General features: G+C 31.1%; 4 protein-coding genes and 1 non-coding gene across 11 annotated transcripts; 3 read left to right on the forward strand and 2 right to left on the reverse strand.

Annotated features, from left to right (window-relative positions):
- Window positions 1-43: 43 nt before the first annotated feature.
- Alpha-cat (catenin alpha) lies at window positions 44-8,982 on the reverse strand. Of its 5 annotated transcripts, XM_083101261.1 has the most exons (9): window positions 8,781-8,982; window positions 7,518-7,856; window positions 6,686-7,418; window positions 6,021-6,047; window positions 4,760-4,993; window positions 4,030-4,635; window positions 3,282-3,959; window positions 2,360-2,535; window positions 44-2,014 (listed from the first exon to the last, which is right to left on the reverse strand). In XM_083101261.1, exons 2-8 carry the CDS (start codon window positions 7,832-7,834, stop codon window positions 2,371-2,373), a joined length of 2,760 nt encoding a protein of 919 aa, XP_082957387.1. In that variant the 5' UTR covers window positions 7,835-7,856; window positions 8,781-8,982; the 3' UTR covers window positions 44-2,014; window positions 2,360-2,370. The 5 variants fall into 5 exon arrangements, with proteins under 5 accessions (XP_082957387.1, XP_082957380.1, XP_082957365.1 ...); XM_083101254.1 differs by having other exon boundaries at window positions 44-2,535; window positions 8,802-8,982; XM_083101239.1 differs by having other exon boundaries at window positions 44-2,535.
- Window positions 8,983-9,138: 156 nt separating this feature from the next.
- Beta4galt7 (beta-1,4-galactosyltransferase 7) lies at window positions 9,139-11,283 on the forward strand. Of its 2 annotated transcripts, XM_083101299.1 has the most exons (5): window positions 9,139-9,971; window positions 10,060-10,495; window positions 10,570-10,716; window positions 10,872-10,960; window positions 11,030-11,283. In XM_083101299.1, exons 1-5 carry the CDS (start codon window positions 9,869-9,871, stop codon window positions 11,164-11,166), a joined length of 912 nt encoding a protein of 303 aa, XP_082957425.1. In that variant the 5' UTR covers window positions 9,139-9,868; the 3' UTR covers window positions 11,167-11,283. The 2 variants fall into 2 exon arrangements, with proteins under 2 accessions (XP_082957425.1, XP_082957414.1); XM_083101288.1 differs by having other exon boundaries at window positions 9,141-9,971; window positions 10,872-11,283.
- LOC145972550 (alpha-2-macroglobulin receptor-associated protein) lies at window positions 10,708-13,362 on the reverse strand. The gene is made up of 7 exons (XM_083101277.1): window positions 13,041-13,362; window positions 12,779-12,920; window positions 12,528-12,698; window positions 12,351-12,458; window positions 12,163-12,280; window positions 11,934-12,090; window positions 10,708-11,686 (listed from the first exon to the last, which is right to left on the reverse strand). The coding sequence occupies exons 1-7, from the start codon at window positions 13,242-13,244 to the stop codon at window positions 11,483-11,485; spliced, it is 1,104 nt and encodes a 367-aa protein (XP_082957403.1). The 5' UTR covers window positions 13,245-13,362; the 3' UTR covers window positions 10,708-11,482.
- A 487-nt stretch (window positions 13,363-13,849) lies between these two features.
- LOC145972756 (DNA repair protein Ku80) lies at window positions 13,850-17,698 on the forward strand. Of its 2 annotated transcripts, none has more exons than XM_083101665.1 (14): window positions 13,850-14,081; window positions 14,277-14,517; window positions 14,699-14,809; window positions 14,931-15,154; window positions 15,232-15,357; window positions 15,455-15,533; window positions 15,614-15,751; window positions 15,831-16,014; window positions 16,100-16,233; window positions 16,308-16,451; window positions 16,530-16,672; window positions 16,747-16,995; window positions 17,088-17,253; window positions 17,563-17,698. In XM_083101665.1, exons 2-14 carry the CDS (start codon window positions 14,497-14,499, stop codon window positions 17,575-17,577), a joined length of 1,734 nt encoding a protein of 577 aa, XP_082957791.1. In that variant the 5' UTR covers window positions 13,850-14,081; window positions 14,277-14,496; the 3' UTR covers window positions 17,578-17,698. The 2 variants fall into 2 exon arrangements, with proteins under 2 accessions (XP_082957791.1, XP_082957799.1); XM_083101673.1 differs by having other exon boundaries at window positions 17,348-17,584.
- On the forward strand, window positions 13,917-14,023 carry LOC145959906 (U6 spliceosomal RNA). The gene has a single exon (XR_014435223.1). It is a non-coding gene; the product is annotated as a U6 spliceosomal RNA (small nuclear RNA).
- Window positions 17,699-17,754: the final 56 nt, after the last annotated feature.

The raw sequence follows: 17,754 nt of genomic DNA on the forward strand, positions 1-17,754 counted from the left end.
TATGAAAATAAATACATATGTTAAATAATAAATAGGTCATTACTATGAGAAAAGCATCACCTTATATTTGGCAGCATATTGATTACAGTATTTCAATCTTAAAATTAATTATAATATCGTTAATACTTATTTCAATAATAAAAAATGAGGCAATATCAATTTATTACATAGCATATTGGCATCTATTTCGTATAATCGATGATTCGATTTTATGTAGCTATCAAGAATGGGCAACGTATTGTAACAATATATATATGTATCAGAGTACTGAAATATAGTATGCACCCTATGACGAATCGAAAGTGATAATGTTGTTGCATAGTTAATAATGTAGACAGACAATGAAAATTACTTTGATAATAAAGTGAATAATAATTTAATATAAATTGAATATATAAATCTTATACCACACATTTTTTGCATTTTTTCACAAACATGTGAAAATTAAACTATGAAACCTATGAATGATACTCAAAACAATTCCTCTTGCCCTATTAATGGAATAAAATATAAATTTTTATGTATAAAAGAAAATATGTATATGTAATTATATGAAAAAATAAATAATTCATAAATTGCGTAGAATTCTTATATTTACGTTATTCCTCCATTATCTCTATTTATAGACTTTAGGGGAAACCACTTGAGAATGTATAATTGTGTGTAATACTTGATATATATCTTATTTGTAAGAGAACTCTGTATATTACAAAATACGAAAAACATTCGTATATATTTATAAACAGAAATATATATATATATATATATATATATATATATATATATATAAACAATTCAATATATATAGAGCTGAATATATATTGCTCTCTGGTTTTCTTCTTTTGGCCTTTCAAGTAATTGAAATCTTCCTTGTATTGCAAATATTACATTGTATGGAGTACAATATAATTAATATATAACACGCATCAATTCTGATATATGTTTATCAAAATAAAATTGATAATAAAGAAATTATCATTACGCGATATGAACTGAATAAGAATTGGAATTTATTTTTTTCACAAATTCCTACTCATTCAGCTTATAATACAAAAATTAAAAATAATATTCGCCCGTAACTATATAATAATATATTTACTTATATACAAGTTAATATAGTAAAGATTTTAAAATCTGCAGTCTCTTTATTTCGATACAATACTGTGTCAATCCATGATCAGTTTCATTAACTTCGTATAAACTTAATTCTTCACAAGAAAATAAAAATAATAGATTTTACTATGAAAAGAAAATTTTTTTTTTACATAAAGATATATTTCTAATCTATGCTATTACGTCCAAGATATTGATATTAAAAAAATCTTAATAATAAATATATATAGGATAAAAATGACCAATATATAGTTGTATAAAATAATATAAATCAGTAAGAAATATATTTTATTGTCGAAAAATGAACTAGTATGCAGGAAGTGATCTGGTAATTTGTTATATGAGTAAAATATGTATCACTTTTATAGTTATAAAAATTTAGATAACGTAAAGATTTTCCATTATCCACGGGAGTAAAAACTCTCAAATACAATCATATTGTACTCAAACTCGCAAATAAATATGATTTATAACACAAAATCCTTATTATACTTAATTGTGCCCCTGTAAGATAGAGGCGGGCAAATCTGCTCTTACTCCCGCTCGTTCCCGCCAGAGAGATTGGATTCTTGATACTCATATTATCGGAAATATTATTATCGAAAATACAAGCTCGGTAGCGAGCAGGATCTCGAGTCCCGATGCTCTGTTAGATGGAATGGGAGTAGGGAAGAATCTTTCCTATCCTCACACATTGCATTCACGCAACATGCTAGATCATCTCAACTTTAGGAATCGTCAGGAATCAAAAGTCTCGATCTGTCCAAGTCCCGAAAGGTCTCGGTTCCTATCATAGCAGGTAGTCTTTATCTCACCCTCACTCTATCCACTTGCGAGTTCGTCCGAGACATATGACAAAGACTGTCGAGACCGAGCGGGAATAGATATTTGTCCGCCTCCACTGTAAGATTGAATATGATGATTGTGTATATATTTCTCAACCTTTCTTAATTCCTACTGATTTTTTTCAGTCGCTCGGTTCCTCAAAATTGCATTGGTTATTTCTTGGGATTATGTATTATTCGCTTTTATTACTGATTATTGTTCTCGATTAAAAACTAATAATTACCATACTTAAATTGTATATTCATGTGTACCATGGAATGATCAACAGACATTCTATATCGTTCACATTTTAAACTTCATCGAAAATAAAATATTTTGGCCTTACATAACTCTTAAAAGGTGATGCTATATGTATGTATATATATATTAATACATTACTTCTGTTTTTTCGTTCACTTACATCAGCAGAGCTTATACGCTCTCGGTAGGACTTTGAAATTCTGAAAGTGCGTGGATAGGATTCTGTACCTTCTTTTGTGAACCTTTACGTACTTTTGCTCTCACCTCTTCGGGTCTCTCGGGACGTACTAACGGTTTCTTTTCCGGAGCCTTCATCTTCCATATGACGATAGGAGACTAATTGAAACACAAATATAACAAATATGTATTATTATATTAAATATTAGGAGACTAATATTTAACTTGAAACACATATATGACAAATATGTATTAATATATTAAATATTAAATATATCTATATATTTCTATTAATTTTATCTATATATTTTTATTACTAATTTTGTATTTTCAGATGTTAATAAATATTGATTAAATGTCAACATGTGTTATATTTTAACATATTTATATATATGATATTTAATAAACTTTTATACTTTCTAATATTTAATAGTATAATATAACTGCCGAAGATATTTTATAACACTTGTGTATGAATAATTTGTTAAGGTATCACATATATAATACACACATATAAGATAGCATATACTTACATACTAAAAATCCATAAATGTCAGTGTACAGAAATAAAAAATATTATAAAATCATATAATTAGTAATTATAGTAATCATACAATTTTATGATACTAAAAATAAATATTTAATTTTTTTACTATTGTGTAACATTCTAATATATCTCTCAACTGATTTTATATAAAACATCTAATTAAAATTTCTATTACATTTCTATAATTAAACAAGTTAATGAAGCTTAAGAGAGGTATAACTAATATAATAAATATAATATCAAATATGAAAGATTATTGACTTAATTGCAATAGCTATTAATTTATGACATATTAATTATTAGCATAGTGAGACAGTTATTACTATAATCGAAAGTAATAAATGAGAACGAAACCTACCGTTACCGTGGATTGTCGTGGATATTTTGTCGATGCGACGTAAGAAGCCTTTACCGTAAGCACAACAGCGTTCATCAAATTTTTGGCAGCTTGTATAAGAGAGGTTGCACTATCTAGGCCGGAGACGATTAGCTCGCCACTTATATTCTGCACATCTGCTTTCACTTTACTCGTAATATTCATCTGGTGGCAATAGAGCGCTATGCGTTGCAAGTACGCTAAGAGGTCCTTCTTTGTAGAACTCTCCGGGCATTGATCAGCAATCTGTCTAGTTAGTTTGTCCAGCTTCGTGCCAGCTTCAGAGATCTTTTTCGCCGCGTTTATGACATCCATGGTCGTCTTCAAGGGACCTCGACCGCGAGTAAAGTCCGTCATCTCCATCATAATCATGCACATGTGCTTAGCGAGAACGATAATGTCATTGCCGGCATCATCCCATTTCGCCACCTCTTTATCGAACTTGAGTTTCTCGCTTTTGAAATATTCGACTTGTTGCAAGATCTTCTGTTTGTCCTCTTCCGGCATTTTTCTCATCGCTTCACGAGCGGTCGTAATACCGCTGATCTCTGGATACTCATCTACACCATGTTCTCCGGTCTGAGCGCTAGACTTGCTACGTGTTTCTAAAGTGTAATGTTCATCCAGTTCCACATCTTCAGGATCCAAGTCCTCGTCCGCCTGAAAAATAATGATAAATTATTAATAGAGAACAAGAGAATAGTTGCGAAATTTTCACAGTTTTCTTTACCCTATTCATCAGCACAGCTCGCCTGATCTCGCGAACTCCGTCGTACACCAGTCTAGACGCGTCGATGAAATCATTCTCGTCCACTTCTTGCGCTGGATTGCTGCGAAGAGCATTCACAGCCTCCTCCACTCGTTGCTCAAAGTTGGGCATCACTTGTTTTCTGAGAACCTTCACTGCTTCAAGAACTCGCTTAGTGTAAATGCATGGCTCGTAATTGTCCATTTCGGCTTGCACGACGTTGCACACTCTAGCGGAACGGCCGAGTATTGCACCCGCATGTCTGTCTAAGGTGTCAGCATCACCGGGACGTACTTGTAACGCCAAGACACACTTGTTGACATCGTCCAATATATGATTCTCAGAAACCGCCAGGAAATCATCGATCGTGGTAATGTCATCTACGGCCTCCGTCAATACGCGCATCTGATTTTCCCATGCCTGGCGGAATACCTTCATATTGTCCTTCGCGACATCCGTGTTTCGTGCAGCCCATACGCGTGCAGCGTTGATCACTTGTGGACATAGATTTTCTATTTGCGCCGCAGCATAACGCACCATTTTTACGCCATCTTCGTTGTTGGACATACTGCACACTAGATTTGCAACCTATTCAAAAAAAATAAATAATTTTAATTTTATTATATATATATTTAAGATATTTTAAAAAGCACGTTTGTAAAAAATCCTCTTCTCTCATTTATTTTCATATATTTATGTAAAGATTATTTACCTCCACCAATTTATTCGCATGTTCCGTGAAAATAAGCGCATATTCTTCCACTTCCTTGATCCAACCCTTTTCCGCTGCTTCGTACAGGGCTTGTAACGGTGCGCTAGTTTCCAGAAAACTGTCCGACACGTGATCAACCACAGCTTTGCGCAATTGCCTACGAAGATCACGGGTCTTTCTGCACATGTGATCTATTGCTCTTTCTAAGCCTTCAGATTGTTCCTTGACGCCCATCTGCCAACATATATTATCGATTAATTTTGTACAAAGTTGATAAGGTATTTTTGTACTTTACTTTAATGATTGCTTAATATTCGACATCGTTATTGTTAGTTTAAATTCGATCCGTATTATAGGAAAAAGTAATATATATAGAAAAGAATATATAAATAAAATTATTAAAATAATGTGTTACATATTAATATACGTATAGAATATGTGAAATGTCTTCTAAAATATTAAATAATGATGATTAATCATGATTTTTAGCAGCATATTTGCAGCATAAGCGTTATTTACAAGTTAAATATATATACAAAGTATCTCGGAGATATGTGCCAAACCACTTTTTATTTATGCATTCTTTGGTAAACTTAAAATCAATCTTCAACAAAAAAATCAAGAAACTGATATTTTTTAAATTATAAGCGAGATTAAAATATAAATTGTTATTTTTGTTTAGATATAAATAGAATAAAACTTTATTATTTAATTTCAAAATATTCAAGATTGAAAGTTTGTAACAAATAATGAGTTTCTTCGAAATTTTTGTGGAGGAAAGATTGATCCCAAATTTAGCTCAAATTTCTATACATGGAAAGTGGCCTGTTAAATCTAAACATAATATGTGTGTGTGTGTGTATTTATTATGAATTATGTGTATAATTATAAATGTATACAGCATACTCGAATTCTCTACAGTTATGATAATTTATCGTTTTACTCATTGCATTTTATATTGCATTTAAATTTTCATTTTATATAACTGCCAAGTGATATATTAGTCATTTAATATTTATATATAAAAGTGTAGAAAAAATTAGAAAACTAATTATTAAAACAGATAGTGAGCACACAGCTAATCTAATGATTAGTGCTGGTTACTGTGAATAAAAAATATGCATTGGTAGTGTGTAAGAAATCTAAGATAACATGTATATGCATATTAAAAAACCCATAGGAAAAGTATTTAATTATTTAATAAATATGCAACGAAAATATATATACAAAGAAAATGTAAGATTACTTCTCGCATATTTACCCGTTTCCCACCCCGAGCGCGCTGTAACTGGCCATCACCAACAAAAACAAATCAATAGAATATTGTTTCAATAATTATAAAAAATAACACATTTTATACATAATTGACTATATCGTGTGAAATTTTATAATGTGAAACAATATATAAAATTCTTAAAATAAACTAAAAATCCTAGAATAAATTGTCATATATTTGTAACATTGAATGCTGAAAGTTCTAAATTTTATTCTTATTAAATAAGTGCTTCATTTTTTTATAAACTGTCATTTATAGAATGTAGTTGTGTTTATTTATACTCGAAAAAAATGAAAAATCAATGCATCTTATTATTTTTATGAACTAATTATCGTTATTGCATTAATCAATGCATTAATCAAGCGTTTTATTCAAGAAATCAAAATTCAAGAAAAAAAATAAATTGAAAAATCTATACTAGAGTTTATAATTAAGTTTAGCATGTCAATTATTCTCTTATTTTAATTAAGAGATGTAATATGTAATCGTTGATACATTCATATCTACTCGTGTTTACTTAATTATAAATATCTTTAGGCTCCTTTTACATTTCTTTGATATTATGTCAATGTTATATTATTATTTGTACATTTCTTTTTTTCTTTTTATATAATCATAATTTCTTTTATATAAATATAATCTCTACTTACATTGTTCATGTATTCACTCAGGAGATCCTGAAGAGCCTGTCTGACCGCATTACATTCAGCGACGATGCGCTCTCTACGTTCATCCCTGGTGCACGATGAATCTGCCATCAATGCGGCTCCACTGATAATACTTTCCAATCTTTCCTCGAGGCTCGGCCGCGTACGAACCTCATTGTATGCAAGCGGAGACATCACCATCCTCTCGTCGAAGTCATCCAACGCAGCAGCCAATTCGCCCGGACCTTCGTAAGGATGCTGACTGTCGGGCGGAGTTTTCCCTTGAGCAACGTCGTTTATCGTGTTTACGGCTTCACACACTTGCTTTAACACATAATCGCGATTCGCCTTGGCCGCCGCCAGGTCGGGATGCTGCACGTATACCTTCGACGCAGTGAGCAGCATGGTAGAATGTTTCTTCAAGACGGCTCGAGCAGCCGCCAAATCGTCTCTGAGTTGTGGATCCTTCAACTCGTGCTGACGCTTGGCCGCCTGGTGGATCAACTCGGCGGCGTTTCTGCCAAATTCCTTGATATTCTGGATTAATTCGCCTTGCGAGGAAGCGTTCTTCAACTTTTTCAGATCATCCTCCACGACGTACAACGATTTCAAGAGCAAGTGAACATCCACCATGTCTGCTAAAATAAGCAAACGGGTCACTGCTGACAATAAGTTCCTTGCGGCACGTACCATGTTGCCGCGTTTCAACGACGAACATGGATCCTCGGAAAATTCCCTGTATAAATGATTTTCATGTTAAATGAACGTATAATATAACAATAGAAAAAAATATCAGCATTTATAAATATAAATAAATAAATTGTTATATATATACCTAGCAGCAATGCTCATTGCTGCACCTGTTTTCCTCACTTCTTCTACAGCGCTTAACATTTCTGCTGTAATGTCTGGATTTTCATAGGCAATCTTTTCACCTTTTTCGATAAAATTAGTAGTTGCTTTTTCTACAGTTCCGACAAGCGCGCTGGCCCTCTTTGATTTTCCTTTTTTTTTCTTGCTGGGACCTTTTGTGTTTACTAATGTGGTAACTTGAAGCACCAGCGGCTCCAATGTTTTTTCTACAGACATAGTCCGTATCTCCAAGTTTTTAGGATCCCATTTCAAAGTAATTGGCCCAAAGTGATCAGACATGTTTATGATATCAATATTTATCCTATAATTATACAAAATTTTGTATTATTATTTCTATTTTGTTATTTTTGTATCTAGATTATCTTAATGTTCTTAAAAATATTCAGTGTATTAAATTATACACTACTAGATATAAAATATTCCTGAAATTAATACTTAGAAAGCTAGATATAAAGCTTTTTAAAATTGACTTCTGTTAACAAAATAATAGTCATATATAATAGACAATATTTTATTCTGTACATAAAAAAATTAAATGACTTGTTCATGCATTTTTATAAGTCATTTTCCTTTTATTACAATTATCCATCATAAATTTCATAATTTCAAGATACAATTGTTTCCATTTCATTTTGTTCTATAAACAGATATTATACATTTAGAGACTAATATATATTCAGCTTTTCATTAATTAATCATAGATATGAAATCATTCAATTGTAACAAATATTAGACATTTTCCAGATAATAGTTTCTATTCTTTACACACGGCACCCATGTTTCTTTTTTGCCTCCTTACTTTTTGGAAGTATCCGAAAGAGCGTATCAAAATAGAAAAAGGTGGAATTTATCGATTATGGCGAATAAGTGACAATCCAAGGATTCGAAATTACCCGATTGAAGTATTTATGCCATTCGTGTAGCATGTCAAATGTAAATATCGTCGACCGTATCTCCTCCTAATCGGCTAGAATGTACGATGAGAATGTCCGTGATAACGGACTGATAACGGTATCATACTCTGGTCGTTTTATTCGGACGACCCGTGAATCCCATAACTTCCAACAGCGATTAAATTTGAAATTCCCTGTTTTATTTCGCAGGTCGAATAGTCATCACACATCTTTCGCACACGCGATAACATACGAGCGACGAAGGTAACGCACAAGAACGAGGGAGGACGGGGAGGGGGACACAAATTGGGGGAGAACGGACCCGGTCTTACCTGCATCAAAATGGAAAGTACCTTCGGCCGGCGCGATTTTTCCCCGCCGTTAAAAGCAACAAGCTCGCGTGAAACGTAACGCAAAACGTATCTCGTGCAAAACTGGCAGCATTAAATGAACAGTGAACGAGATCCAACTCGGAGCCCAAGTTTCCGACGATGTATCACCCCATTGGCATCTCGCTTACGCCTCGAGTATCTGACGTCATTATTTCCGCCAGACTCAAGGGATCGGTGCGCATGCTCGCTGGATTATCATTAGGCGAGGCCAGTTTTCTGCGCGTGCGCACTCGAGAAGGAGAGTGCAAGCAAAACGAACAGACCTCTCTCTCTCTCTATTGACCTATCGTCGGAAAATTTCAGAACATATCTGTGAAATGTGCACGAGTGTGCGAATCGGTGCAAGGTGACCCAGGTAACTCGAGAATCAGCGAACTGTCAAATTACGGTGACAGATCTTGTCTCCGCGCGATGACATAAGTCGCTCGCTTTGGCGAGCGTTGATAAGATACGATAATGCACAGGAGTTGCACGCACAAGGCAAACATAATGCTCGCGAGTTCACGGAAAATGTGTACATTTTTGCACGAATCTACCTCCGAGGAAGCTCTGCTGAATAAATAATTCGTCGTGTGTAAACTTTGAACGCGGAGAAGAAAAACACGCGATGCGAGAGCGATTACCAGAATAGACGTTTCTTGATACATCTTCAGAAAGATGCGTTTTTTACACAAAATGTTCTTTGTATCTTACAATAATTTCATGTTGAAATATTCATCCTCAAATTTGCACTATTAACCAACAATTGCAAGAGTATAATTTAAGAATTGAGCTGTGGATTATTGTTATCTTTACTTATTTCTTCTTGCTTCCACTGCTTAGAGTGTGATTGAATACTCTAATATAATTTTAATAATAAAAAAGTATAAGTAAGTCTTTCTTTGAAATTTGAACAAATAGCTTTTTCCAAAGATGCCATTGAAAAAATAATTAAAATAGAACAAAACACTTTTCTCTGTCGATTAATGCTCATATATTCCACATTTTATGAAATTTTCTTTCATAAAATAAGATAAAAATTATTCAACATGGATAATATTTGGAAAAGTGTAAGGTTTAAATATATCTTTGCTTGTATCTTGATCACTTTTGTGACATCGTGTATAATTAGCATATCTCCCATCAGTATTGGTAAGTCACTGGTATATTGAAAACATAATTCAAAAGTAGTATTTTTTTTTTAAATATCAAGAATTAATATAAGATTTTATTATTCCAGATGAATGCAAATGTGACACAAATGTACAATCAGGTCAACATCTCAAGCAACTGAATGATGAAATTAATGGACATAAAAAAGAATCTGAACACAAATTAGCTATATTAGTGCCATTTAGAGATCGTTTTGAAGAACTGCTAATGTTTGTACCACATATGCAGAAATTTTTGAACAAGCAAAACATAGATTATCATATATTTGTATTAAATCAGATGGATAGATACAGATTTAATCGAGCATCTCTTATAAATGTAGGCTTTTTTGAAACAAAAAAAGCATTTGATTACATTGCAATGCATGATGTAGATCTATTGCCTATGAACGATCAGTTATCGTATGCATATCCAAGTGCAGGGCCACATCACATATCTTCACCAGACTTACATCCCCGATATCATTATAATGCCTTTATTGGTGGTATACTACTCATTAAAAGGTATGCTTTAAATCCTGATGTTCATAATATATTAACTACTTTACTAAATTTGTTAAATATATGTGCTTTTGTAGAGAGCATTTCATACAAGTAAATGGTATGTCCAACAAATATTGGGGGTGGGGTCTGGAAGATGATGAATTTTATCTCAGACTGAAAGAAGCTGGCCTAAGTCCCAGTCGTCCACAAAATATATCAACAGGAATACATGATACCTTTAAGTGAGTTGTTTTATTGGAAGAATATTATTGCACACTATGTGTCACAAAATAATATATAACAAAAAAACAATTACATAATTAAAATAAAACAAAACAAACAATTACAAAATTTGTGATAAGAGTCTGTCAATTGTTACATATATAACATATTATAGGCATATACATGACAGAAATCATAGAAAAAGAGATACAACAAAGTGTTACAATCAACGGGAAGTGACTAGAAAACGAGATCGACAAACTGGTTTGAACAATGTCTCGTATAAAATATTGGATACAATTAAAATGACTATATCTGATATTCCTTTAACAGTGATCAATATCTCTCTGTTATGTGATAAATCAAGCACACCTTGGTGCGAATGTGAAAAACTAGTCGGATCAAAGGATCAAGGGAGATCAAGAGAGAAAAAGAAGATCATTATTAATAAACTCGCCACTCGATTATAGTTATAATGCTAGTAATTGAATTATAATTAAAATACCATAAATATTCAAGTAACACATTCACAATTCTTCCATCTGTTATGTATTTAACTTAGGTAAAAATAAAACAGTTCCCTATAATTTTTTTTATTTACACAATTTGTAAAAAGATTTAATATCAATATTTTTACAAATATTTGATTCGAATATCAATATTTTTACAAATAATTATTTGTTAATTTATTTTATAATAATCTTTTTTTGGCTATTTGTATATGTTTTAGATAAATTACATTTTTTGATATTTTGATAAATGATAAATGTTTATCTTCTTACCTTCTTATAATTCTGTATGCTTCTGCATGATTTTGTTTTCTAGATCCATATGAAGTTTCTGTACTGTTCTAACATGTTTCTTGATGTGTTGTTCAGTTGTTGAATTATCTAAATCATAGACTTGCTCCTTTTGTGCTGCCTTCAAGGCTTCTTCAGCATGCAGATGTCGCAGTTTAAGCAACCTTGATTCATAGTGTAAAAGTTCCTCCTGTACAATCAACATATACATATTAATATTAATGCACTTATTGACATGATTAATGATGATGCTTATCAAATTTATTTACAATTTAACTTACAAGTAAAAAATTGCTAATGGTTCTTTAATAAAAATAGCAAAATTATTATATAATGATTACTATTTAGTACTGAATTAATTATTGCTACAATTGTATGAAATAACAGAAAACATATATGAAATTAGATTATAATTATTGCTGTTATTATTATTATACCTTCAAAGATGCTAATTCTTCGGGAGAGAATTTTGCTTCCAGTGCAATTTTCCACAATCCTTGTACTTTGGGTTCTATAAAGTCTCTATGATTCGGTCCTTTTGCAGTAAGTCTGTCTAAGCGCTCAAATTTATTTTTCAATTCCAAATGTTTTTCTCTAAAGTAGAAATAATAATAAAAGTTAGTACAAATCAATATATTCTTACATATAATATTACAACATATGTACCGAAGTAAATTTGTCTTCTCCATATGACTTAATTTCTTATCTACTAGATTTGTAGGCAGTTCCGCTTCTGGTTCCGAAAAGATCAGATTCGACTCTTCTGATTTAAGATTTAACATATCTAGAAATGTTACATAACTATATAAAGTATAAAAATAGAATATATAATGTATCTGTATGAAAAGACTAACTTTCAGATTTTTCTGAATCTCCAGATTGTTCTTTCAATAAACTCATGTATTCATCTACTTTTTCTTGATAATGTTGGAATTCTTGTTTTAAAGTTTGAAGCTCCTCATCTAAAATATAAAAAATATACGTATATATTTAAACACATAATTATTTTATTTTATACAAAACATGCATACCAGTAAAACCAGCCATTTCAGCTTTAGCCCACAATTTGTTTAATCTTATATCCTTAAATATATCCTTGGCAACATAATTACTACCATCATTCAGTGCTTTGTGTATTTTGAGTAATTTTGGATCCTCTGTTTCAGCAAAATGTTCCAGTAAATCATATGTGCTCATTATTCCTATATAATAAGATAAGATTATATAAAATTAAAGTTCTATGAAAGATAAAGGAAATAAAAATAAAATAATACAAAATTACCGAGGAGTTTCTTTCTTAAGCGTGCTTCTTCCTCGCCTTCAGGATCTTTTCCATCAGATTTGAAATGTTTGTATGCGATTTCTTCTTTATCATGAATCTTCAAGTCGCTAAAGATTGACTGCAGTTTATTATCTGTCAGGCGCTAAAATAAAAAAAATAAATTTGTATATATATATACACACAAATTCCTTTCTTTTTATTTGTATGTATACATTTGTATTGTTTGTGTTTAATTCTATCTTATTTATAATTTTCAATTTACATTCTTTGCTTTAGCCCAAAGTATATTTAACTTTGCCATCCTAAATGGTTTATCCAAGTCTCTGAGAGAAATTGAAAACTGCGAAGGGTCTACATCTTTAGGTTTATTTGTCTCGGCAGAATATTTATTTTCTCCTACACTAGTATGGATCGAGAGCAAACCCAAGTTTATTAACAGAATACATTGTGCATTTAGAAAAATCATTTTTATATCTTATTCAAAAATGATCAGAGGACACGTGTCACAAGTCACGATGCCTTTACACACATAAACAGATATGAAAGATGAAAATAAAATTCACAAGATGATGGGCCTGTTCTTTTTAGCTGCACTTTCTAACTTATTGCACTAGTGCAGCAGTGCAGCTAAAAAGAACAGACCCATACAGAAATCCTCTCGTGAGATAGCGTTGAATTGACCAATCAAACACAAAGAAATCTTCACTCTTTTGTCCTGATCTCTATCCTGATTGGTCAATTAAATTACGCCATGATCATAGCATTAATATCACGTGACACGTATGATATGGTTTTTATCAAAAAGAAATCTAGGTTATATTAAATGTCAGGACATTGATCGCGCGTACATCTTAATTAAATTAAAACACATAAATACGTGTCATTTTATAATTAATTTGTACATTTTTCTTAATAATTTTTTTAATAGTGCAACAAAAATATATATTTAAATTCTCATTGAAACGCGCCAATACGTATAGAAATCATTCAACTCTCTCTCTCTTTCTTTCTCACTCACTCTTTCTAATATAATATATATTTTTACCACTAGGCGGCGAGTCAATTGTCATTTAGTTTCTCGCAAGTACATTTACGATAATACATCAATTTATAAGGATCCTTCAAAAAATGGAAAATTGTACTTGCTTCGGCAGTACATATACTAAAATTGGAACGATACAGAGAAGATTAGCATGGCCCCTGCGCAAGGATGACACGCAAAATCGTGAAGCGTTCCACATTTTTTGCTCCCAATTAGTTTAATTACCGATATACTGAATCGTAGTGTATTGTACAAAATGTGGTAAATAGCGATTTCCGGAAATAATTTGATACGTTTGTCATTTTTGTCAGAATAATAGAAAGGAGAGAAAACAATTTATTGCAAATAACTCCTGCATTACATTAAAAAAAATTTATTTTATTTCATATGAGTGTATATATATCGCGCATAAAAATTCCCAAATTCATGATTTATGATCAACAATTATTAATGTAGCACGGACCAAACGAAGATTTTACCAGCGATTTTAGCATCGAAAAATTGGCCATGTAGTTCTAAATTGAATACAGAGGCGCTATCGGGCATTTAACGTCTTTATGAATTCCCGTAATCTTTTATTGATAAAAACAATTATTTTTATTATCAAAAAGAAGCCTTCTATTACGAATCAAGGAGAAGCAAGTGTGTGGATTTAAAATAACATTCACAAAAAAATATGCCGCCGAAGAAATTAAAGGTATATATACATATATATTTAAAAACATATCACACACAATACTTAACCAAATAAAAAAAATATAAATAAATACCATTATATATATATACACATATATTTATTTATTTATTTATATTGAATCAATTTTATAAAATAATATTTTATTATATGACAAATTTAAATCTATATTTCTGTTATATAGGAAAGTATAATTTTTCTTGTAAAGATTGGAATTGTCCGTCATGGTACTCAAAGTAATTCGAAGTTGCTAGATAAAGCAAAGTTTATTCTAAAACACATTATTCAAAAGAAGGTACGTTTCTTTACATCATACTATTAGTAATAGTTGTATTTTTATTTCCTTGTATCATATATGTATAAATTTTTAAATATAATAAAAATAATACAAATAATTTAAATATAATCCTGTTCAGATATTTCTACGTCCAAAGGATGAAATAGGAGTAATATTAATGGGATGTGATAATAGTAAAAGCGACAGTATTACAGAATTAGACAACATACAAGAATTATGTCGTGTGCAAGTTGGAAATTGGAATTTGATAGAAAGCATTGAGAAATTACAAACCACCAATCAGAATTGTTCTTGGATGGAAGCAATTTATGCTGCGATTGAATATATCAATCATGAATGTGTGTAAGTATATCTAACAATGTAAAATATTGATTGTTTTTAAACATATATCAAATTTACTGTTTTTTTTTTTATTTCAGAGACAAATCTGAAAGGAAAATAATCTTGCTGTCTGATTTCAATGAGGAAGAGGATGTTGTAAGTCAATTCCAAATAAATGATATCGCAAAGATATTAAGTTCAAAGGAAATTTCACTCATAGCAATGTATGTGTAATGAATTAATTTTCTTTATTTGTGGTTGACAATTATTAACAATAATAATTATATATTAAAATAAAAATGTTGATATGATATATTGCAGTGGAGAAAGAGATCTGGATAATATAGATGAAGATTCCCGAACAGCCAGTGAAGTATTACTTATGAGTGTTTTGCGAGAGGTAAGACAAATATATGAACATAAATTAATCTTGTATAAGATTAATAATACATAATATAATAAATAATATATATTTTGTAGATTGGTGGTCAATATCTCACTTTTGAACGTGCTATGTCAGATGTACGTTTTTATAAACGACCATCGACTAAACCGATGCCATGGTATTGTCAGATGGAATTGGGCGACTTTCATATACCGATTGCTGGAATTTCTAAAGTAAAACCATATTTATATATGTAAAATGACTAATATATATAACTATATTATATATATAATGTATTGTTTATGTTACAAGATGCCAACAGAAGTGAAATTACCAGAAATGATATTGATGGGTAAAACGAGTACACCCGATATGCCAGAGCAAGAAGTGCCAATTAAGAATGTTGCACAATGGACGGATAATAATAGGACTATTCACACAAAAGAAGATATTATCCGTGGTTATGTGTATGGTGGCAAACCTATTCCAGTTTCAGGTAATTTATGTTTTAATTTATAGCCTAATTTGTCTTACTAATATAGATTTTTTAACTATTTAAACTATTCATACGCTAATTGCAGATGAGACTAAGAAAACAATGACCCCCAAAACTAACGAAAAATGTTATAAGATACATGGTTTCACTGCAAAAGAAAACATTTTTATGGAATACTGGTTGTCGGATGGCACGTACGTTATTGTACCAGCTAATGAGGTATAATAGCAAAATTACTTTATGTAACTATAAGACATCAATGATTTAATAAAAATATAAAAATTTCCTTACAGTCGGTAAGTGCACCATTTTATAGTTTGGTACAAGCCATGGTTGACAAGAATGTAGTCGCTATAGTGGAGAAGGTTTACAGAGCAAACACTGAAGCTAACATGGTCGCACTATTTCCAAGTATTGATGTACCCAATGAACCTTGGGTGAGATTCTTTATTATTTCTTATTTTTTATTATTATTATATTGCATTTATATCAAGTAAATGACATATTTGAAACAGTGTCTTATTGAGATCGGCTTGCCATTCGAGCGAGATTACGGTGCGATAGCGCAGAGACCCTTAAAATCCGTGATGAAGCAATTATCGAAGGAGCAAAACGATGCTATTGATGACTTGTTAACATCTCTAGAATTGCCCGAGGCGTAAGTGTAATAAATATATATTCAATGTATATATTAAGTAATACAATTAATATATTTTATTGAATTTTTCACAGTGTCGATGATGCAATTGATATCAACGAAAAGTATTTACCGGGATATATGCCGGACCCCGGAACGCAACATATGTGGGATATGTTAGCAGCTCGCGCGCTTAAGCCAGACAAACCGTTGCCACCTATTGCCGACGATGTGAAAAATCTTTTAGAGCAACCCGAGTTTATAAAAGAGAAATGCAAACCGGTTACAGAAAGGATAAAAAATTTGTTTTCCTTAGAGAAGAAGCAGTCTCCTAATACTAGGAAGTGAGAATTCTCAACCAAAATTAAAACTTTGACTTGGAATTCAATGCGAATTCAATCTAAATTATTGTTTTGATGAATGTATGTTCTTTTAGGCGCAGAAAATCGAAAGAAAAAGATAATGAACAATCCGATAACGGTAATGTGTTCATTATGCAATCGGTCAAAACAGATGAAAAAGATATTACAAAAGATAATAATGATAAATCGGACAATACGATTTCTATACTTGATGCATGCAATGTTGATTTTGATGAAATTGTGAGTATATACAAATTTTTATATTTAAATGCGCTTTTTAAATATATATATATATATATAATAAAATTTAACAAAATTATAAATATTATTACAGGGTGATATATAAAAAAACTGCTGGCAGTAATCATCTTGATATTTACACACACATTATAACTTTGTTTTTTGAATTATGCAAACTTTTAGAGATATATTTCTTTGTTCAATTTAATTGAATCTATTTTTTTATGAAACTAAATATTTATATATGTGCATGTATATGTAATGTATATGTAATATTTAGTAAAAAATGTGTATCATTAATTTTTTCAGAATAATAGTTTTTAATTTTCGATATCTTGTCAAAGTGCCAAAAATAACGATGACGTTACCGCTGAATAAGGAAAAGATGAAGCCGTCTACCCACATACCGCCTACCATTTTCCCATCCTCGATTTACCGAAAATTCATTGACATCTAAACATTACTATGCCATGTTTGAGTAGCAAGTAATTGAATATCTTG

Source organism: Camponotus vicinus, unplaced genomic scaffold (assembly GCF_025532165.1).
Source record: "Camponotus vicinus isolate PSW18456_S1 unplaced genomic scaffold, iyCamVici1.0 SCAF_1, whole genome shotgun sequence".
Classification (NCBI taxonomy): domain Eukaryota; kingdom Metazoa; phylum Arthropoda; class Insecta; order Hymenoptera; family Formicidae; genus Camponotus; species Camponotus vicinus.

Bases quoted from the DNA above. Each gene is read 5' to 3' on its own strand.
- Beta4galt7 (XM_083101288.1), top strand. From the start codon at position 9,869: ATGGATAATATTTGGAAAAGTGTAAGGTTTAAATATATCTTTGCTTGT. The intron at 9,972-10,059 runs GTAAGTCACTGG...TTATTATTCCAG, and splicing joins CATATCTCCCATCAGTATTG to ATGAATGCAAATGTGACACA. The intron at 10,496-10,569 runs GTATGCTTTAAA...GTGCTTTTGTAG, and splicing joins GGTATACTACTCATTAAAAG to AGAGCATTTCATACAAGTAA.
- Alpha-cat (XM_083101254.1), bottom strand. From the start codon at position 7,834: ATGTCTGATCACTTTGGGCCAATTACTTTGAAATGGGATCCTAAAAAC. The intron at 6,048-6,685 runs GTAAGTAGAGAT...GGTGATGGCCAG, and splicing joins TGAGTGAATACATGAACAAT to TTACAGCGCGCTCGGGGTGG. The intron at 4,636-4,759 runs GTAAATAATCTT...TTTTTTGAATAG, and splicing joins ATGCGAATAAATTGGTGGAG to GTTGCAAATCTAGTGTGCAG.
- LOC145972550 (XM_083101277.1), bottom strand. From the start codon at position 13,244: ATGATTTTTCTAAATGCACAATGTATTCTGTTAATAAACTTGGGTTTG. The intron at 12,699-12,778 runs GTAATTTTGTAT...CTTATTATATAG, and splicing joins CTTAAGAAAGAAACTCCTCG to GAATAATGAGCACATATGAT. The intron at 12,091-12,162 runs GTACATATGTTG...TTTCTACTTTAG, and splicing joins GAGAAGACAAATTTACTTCG to AGAAAAACATTTGGAATTGA.
- LOC145972756 (XM_083101665.1), top strand. From the start codon at position 14,497: ATGCCGCCGAAGAAATTAAAG. The intron at 16,015-16,099 runs GTAATTTATGTT...CGCTAATTGCAG, and splicing joins CAAACCTATTCCAGTTTCAG to ATGAGACTAAGAAAACAATG. The intron at 16,996-17,087 runs GTGAGAATTCTC...ATGTTCTTTTAG, and splicing joins CAGTCTCCTAATACTAGGAA to GCGCAGAAAATCGAAAGAAA.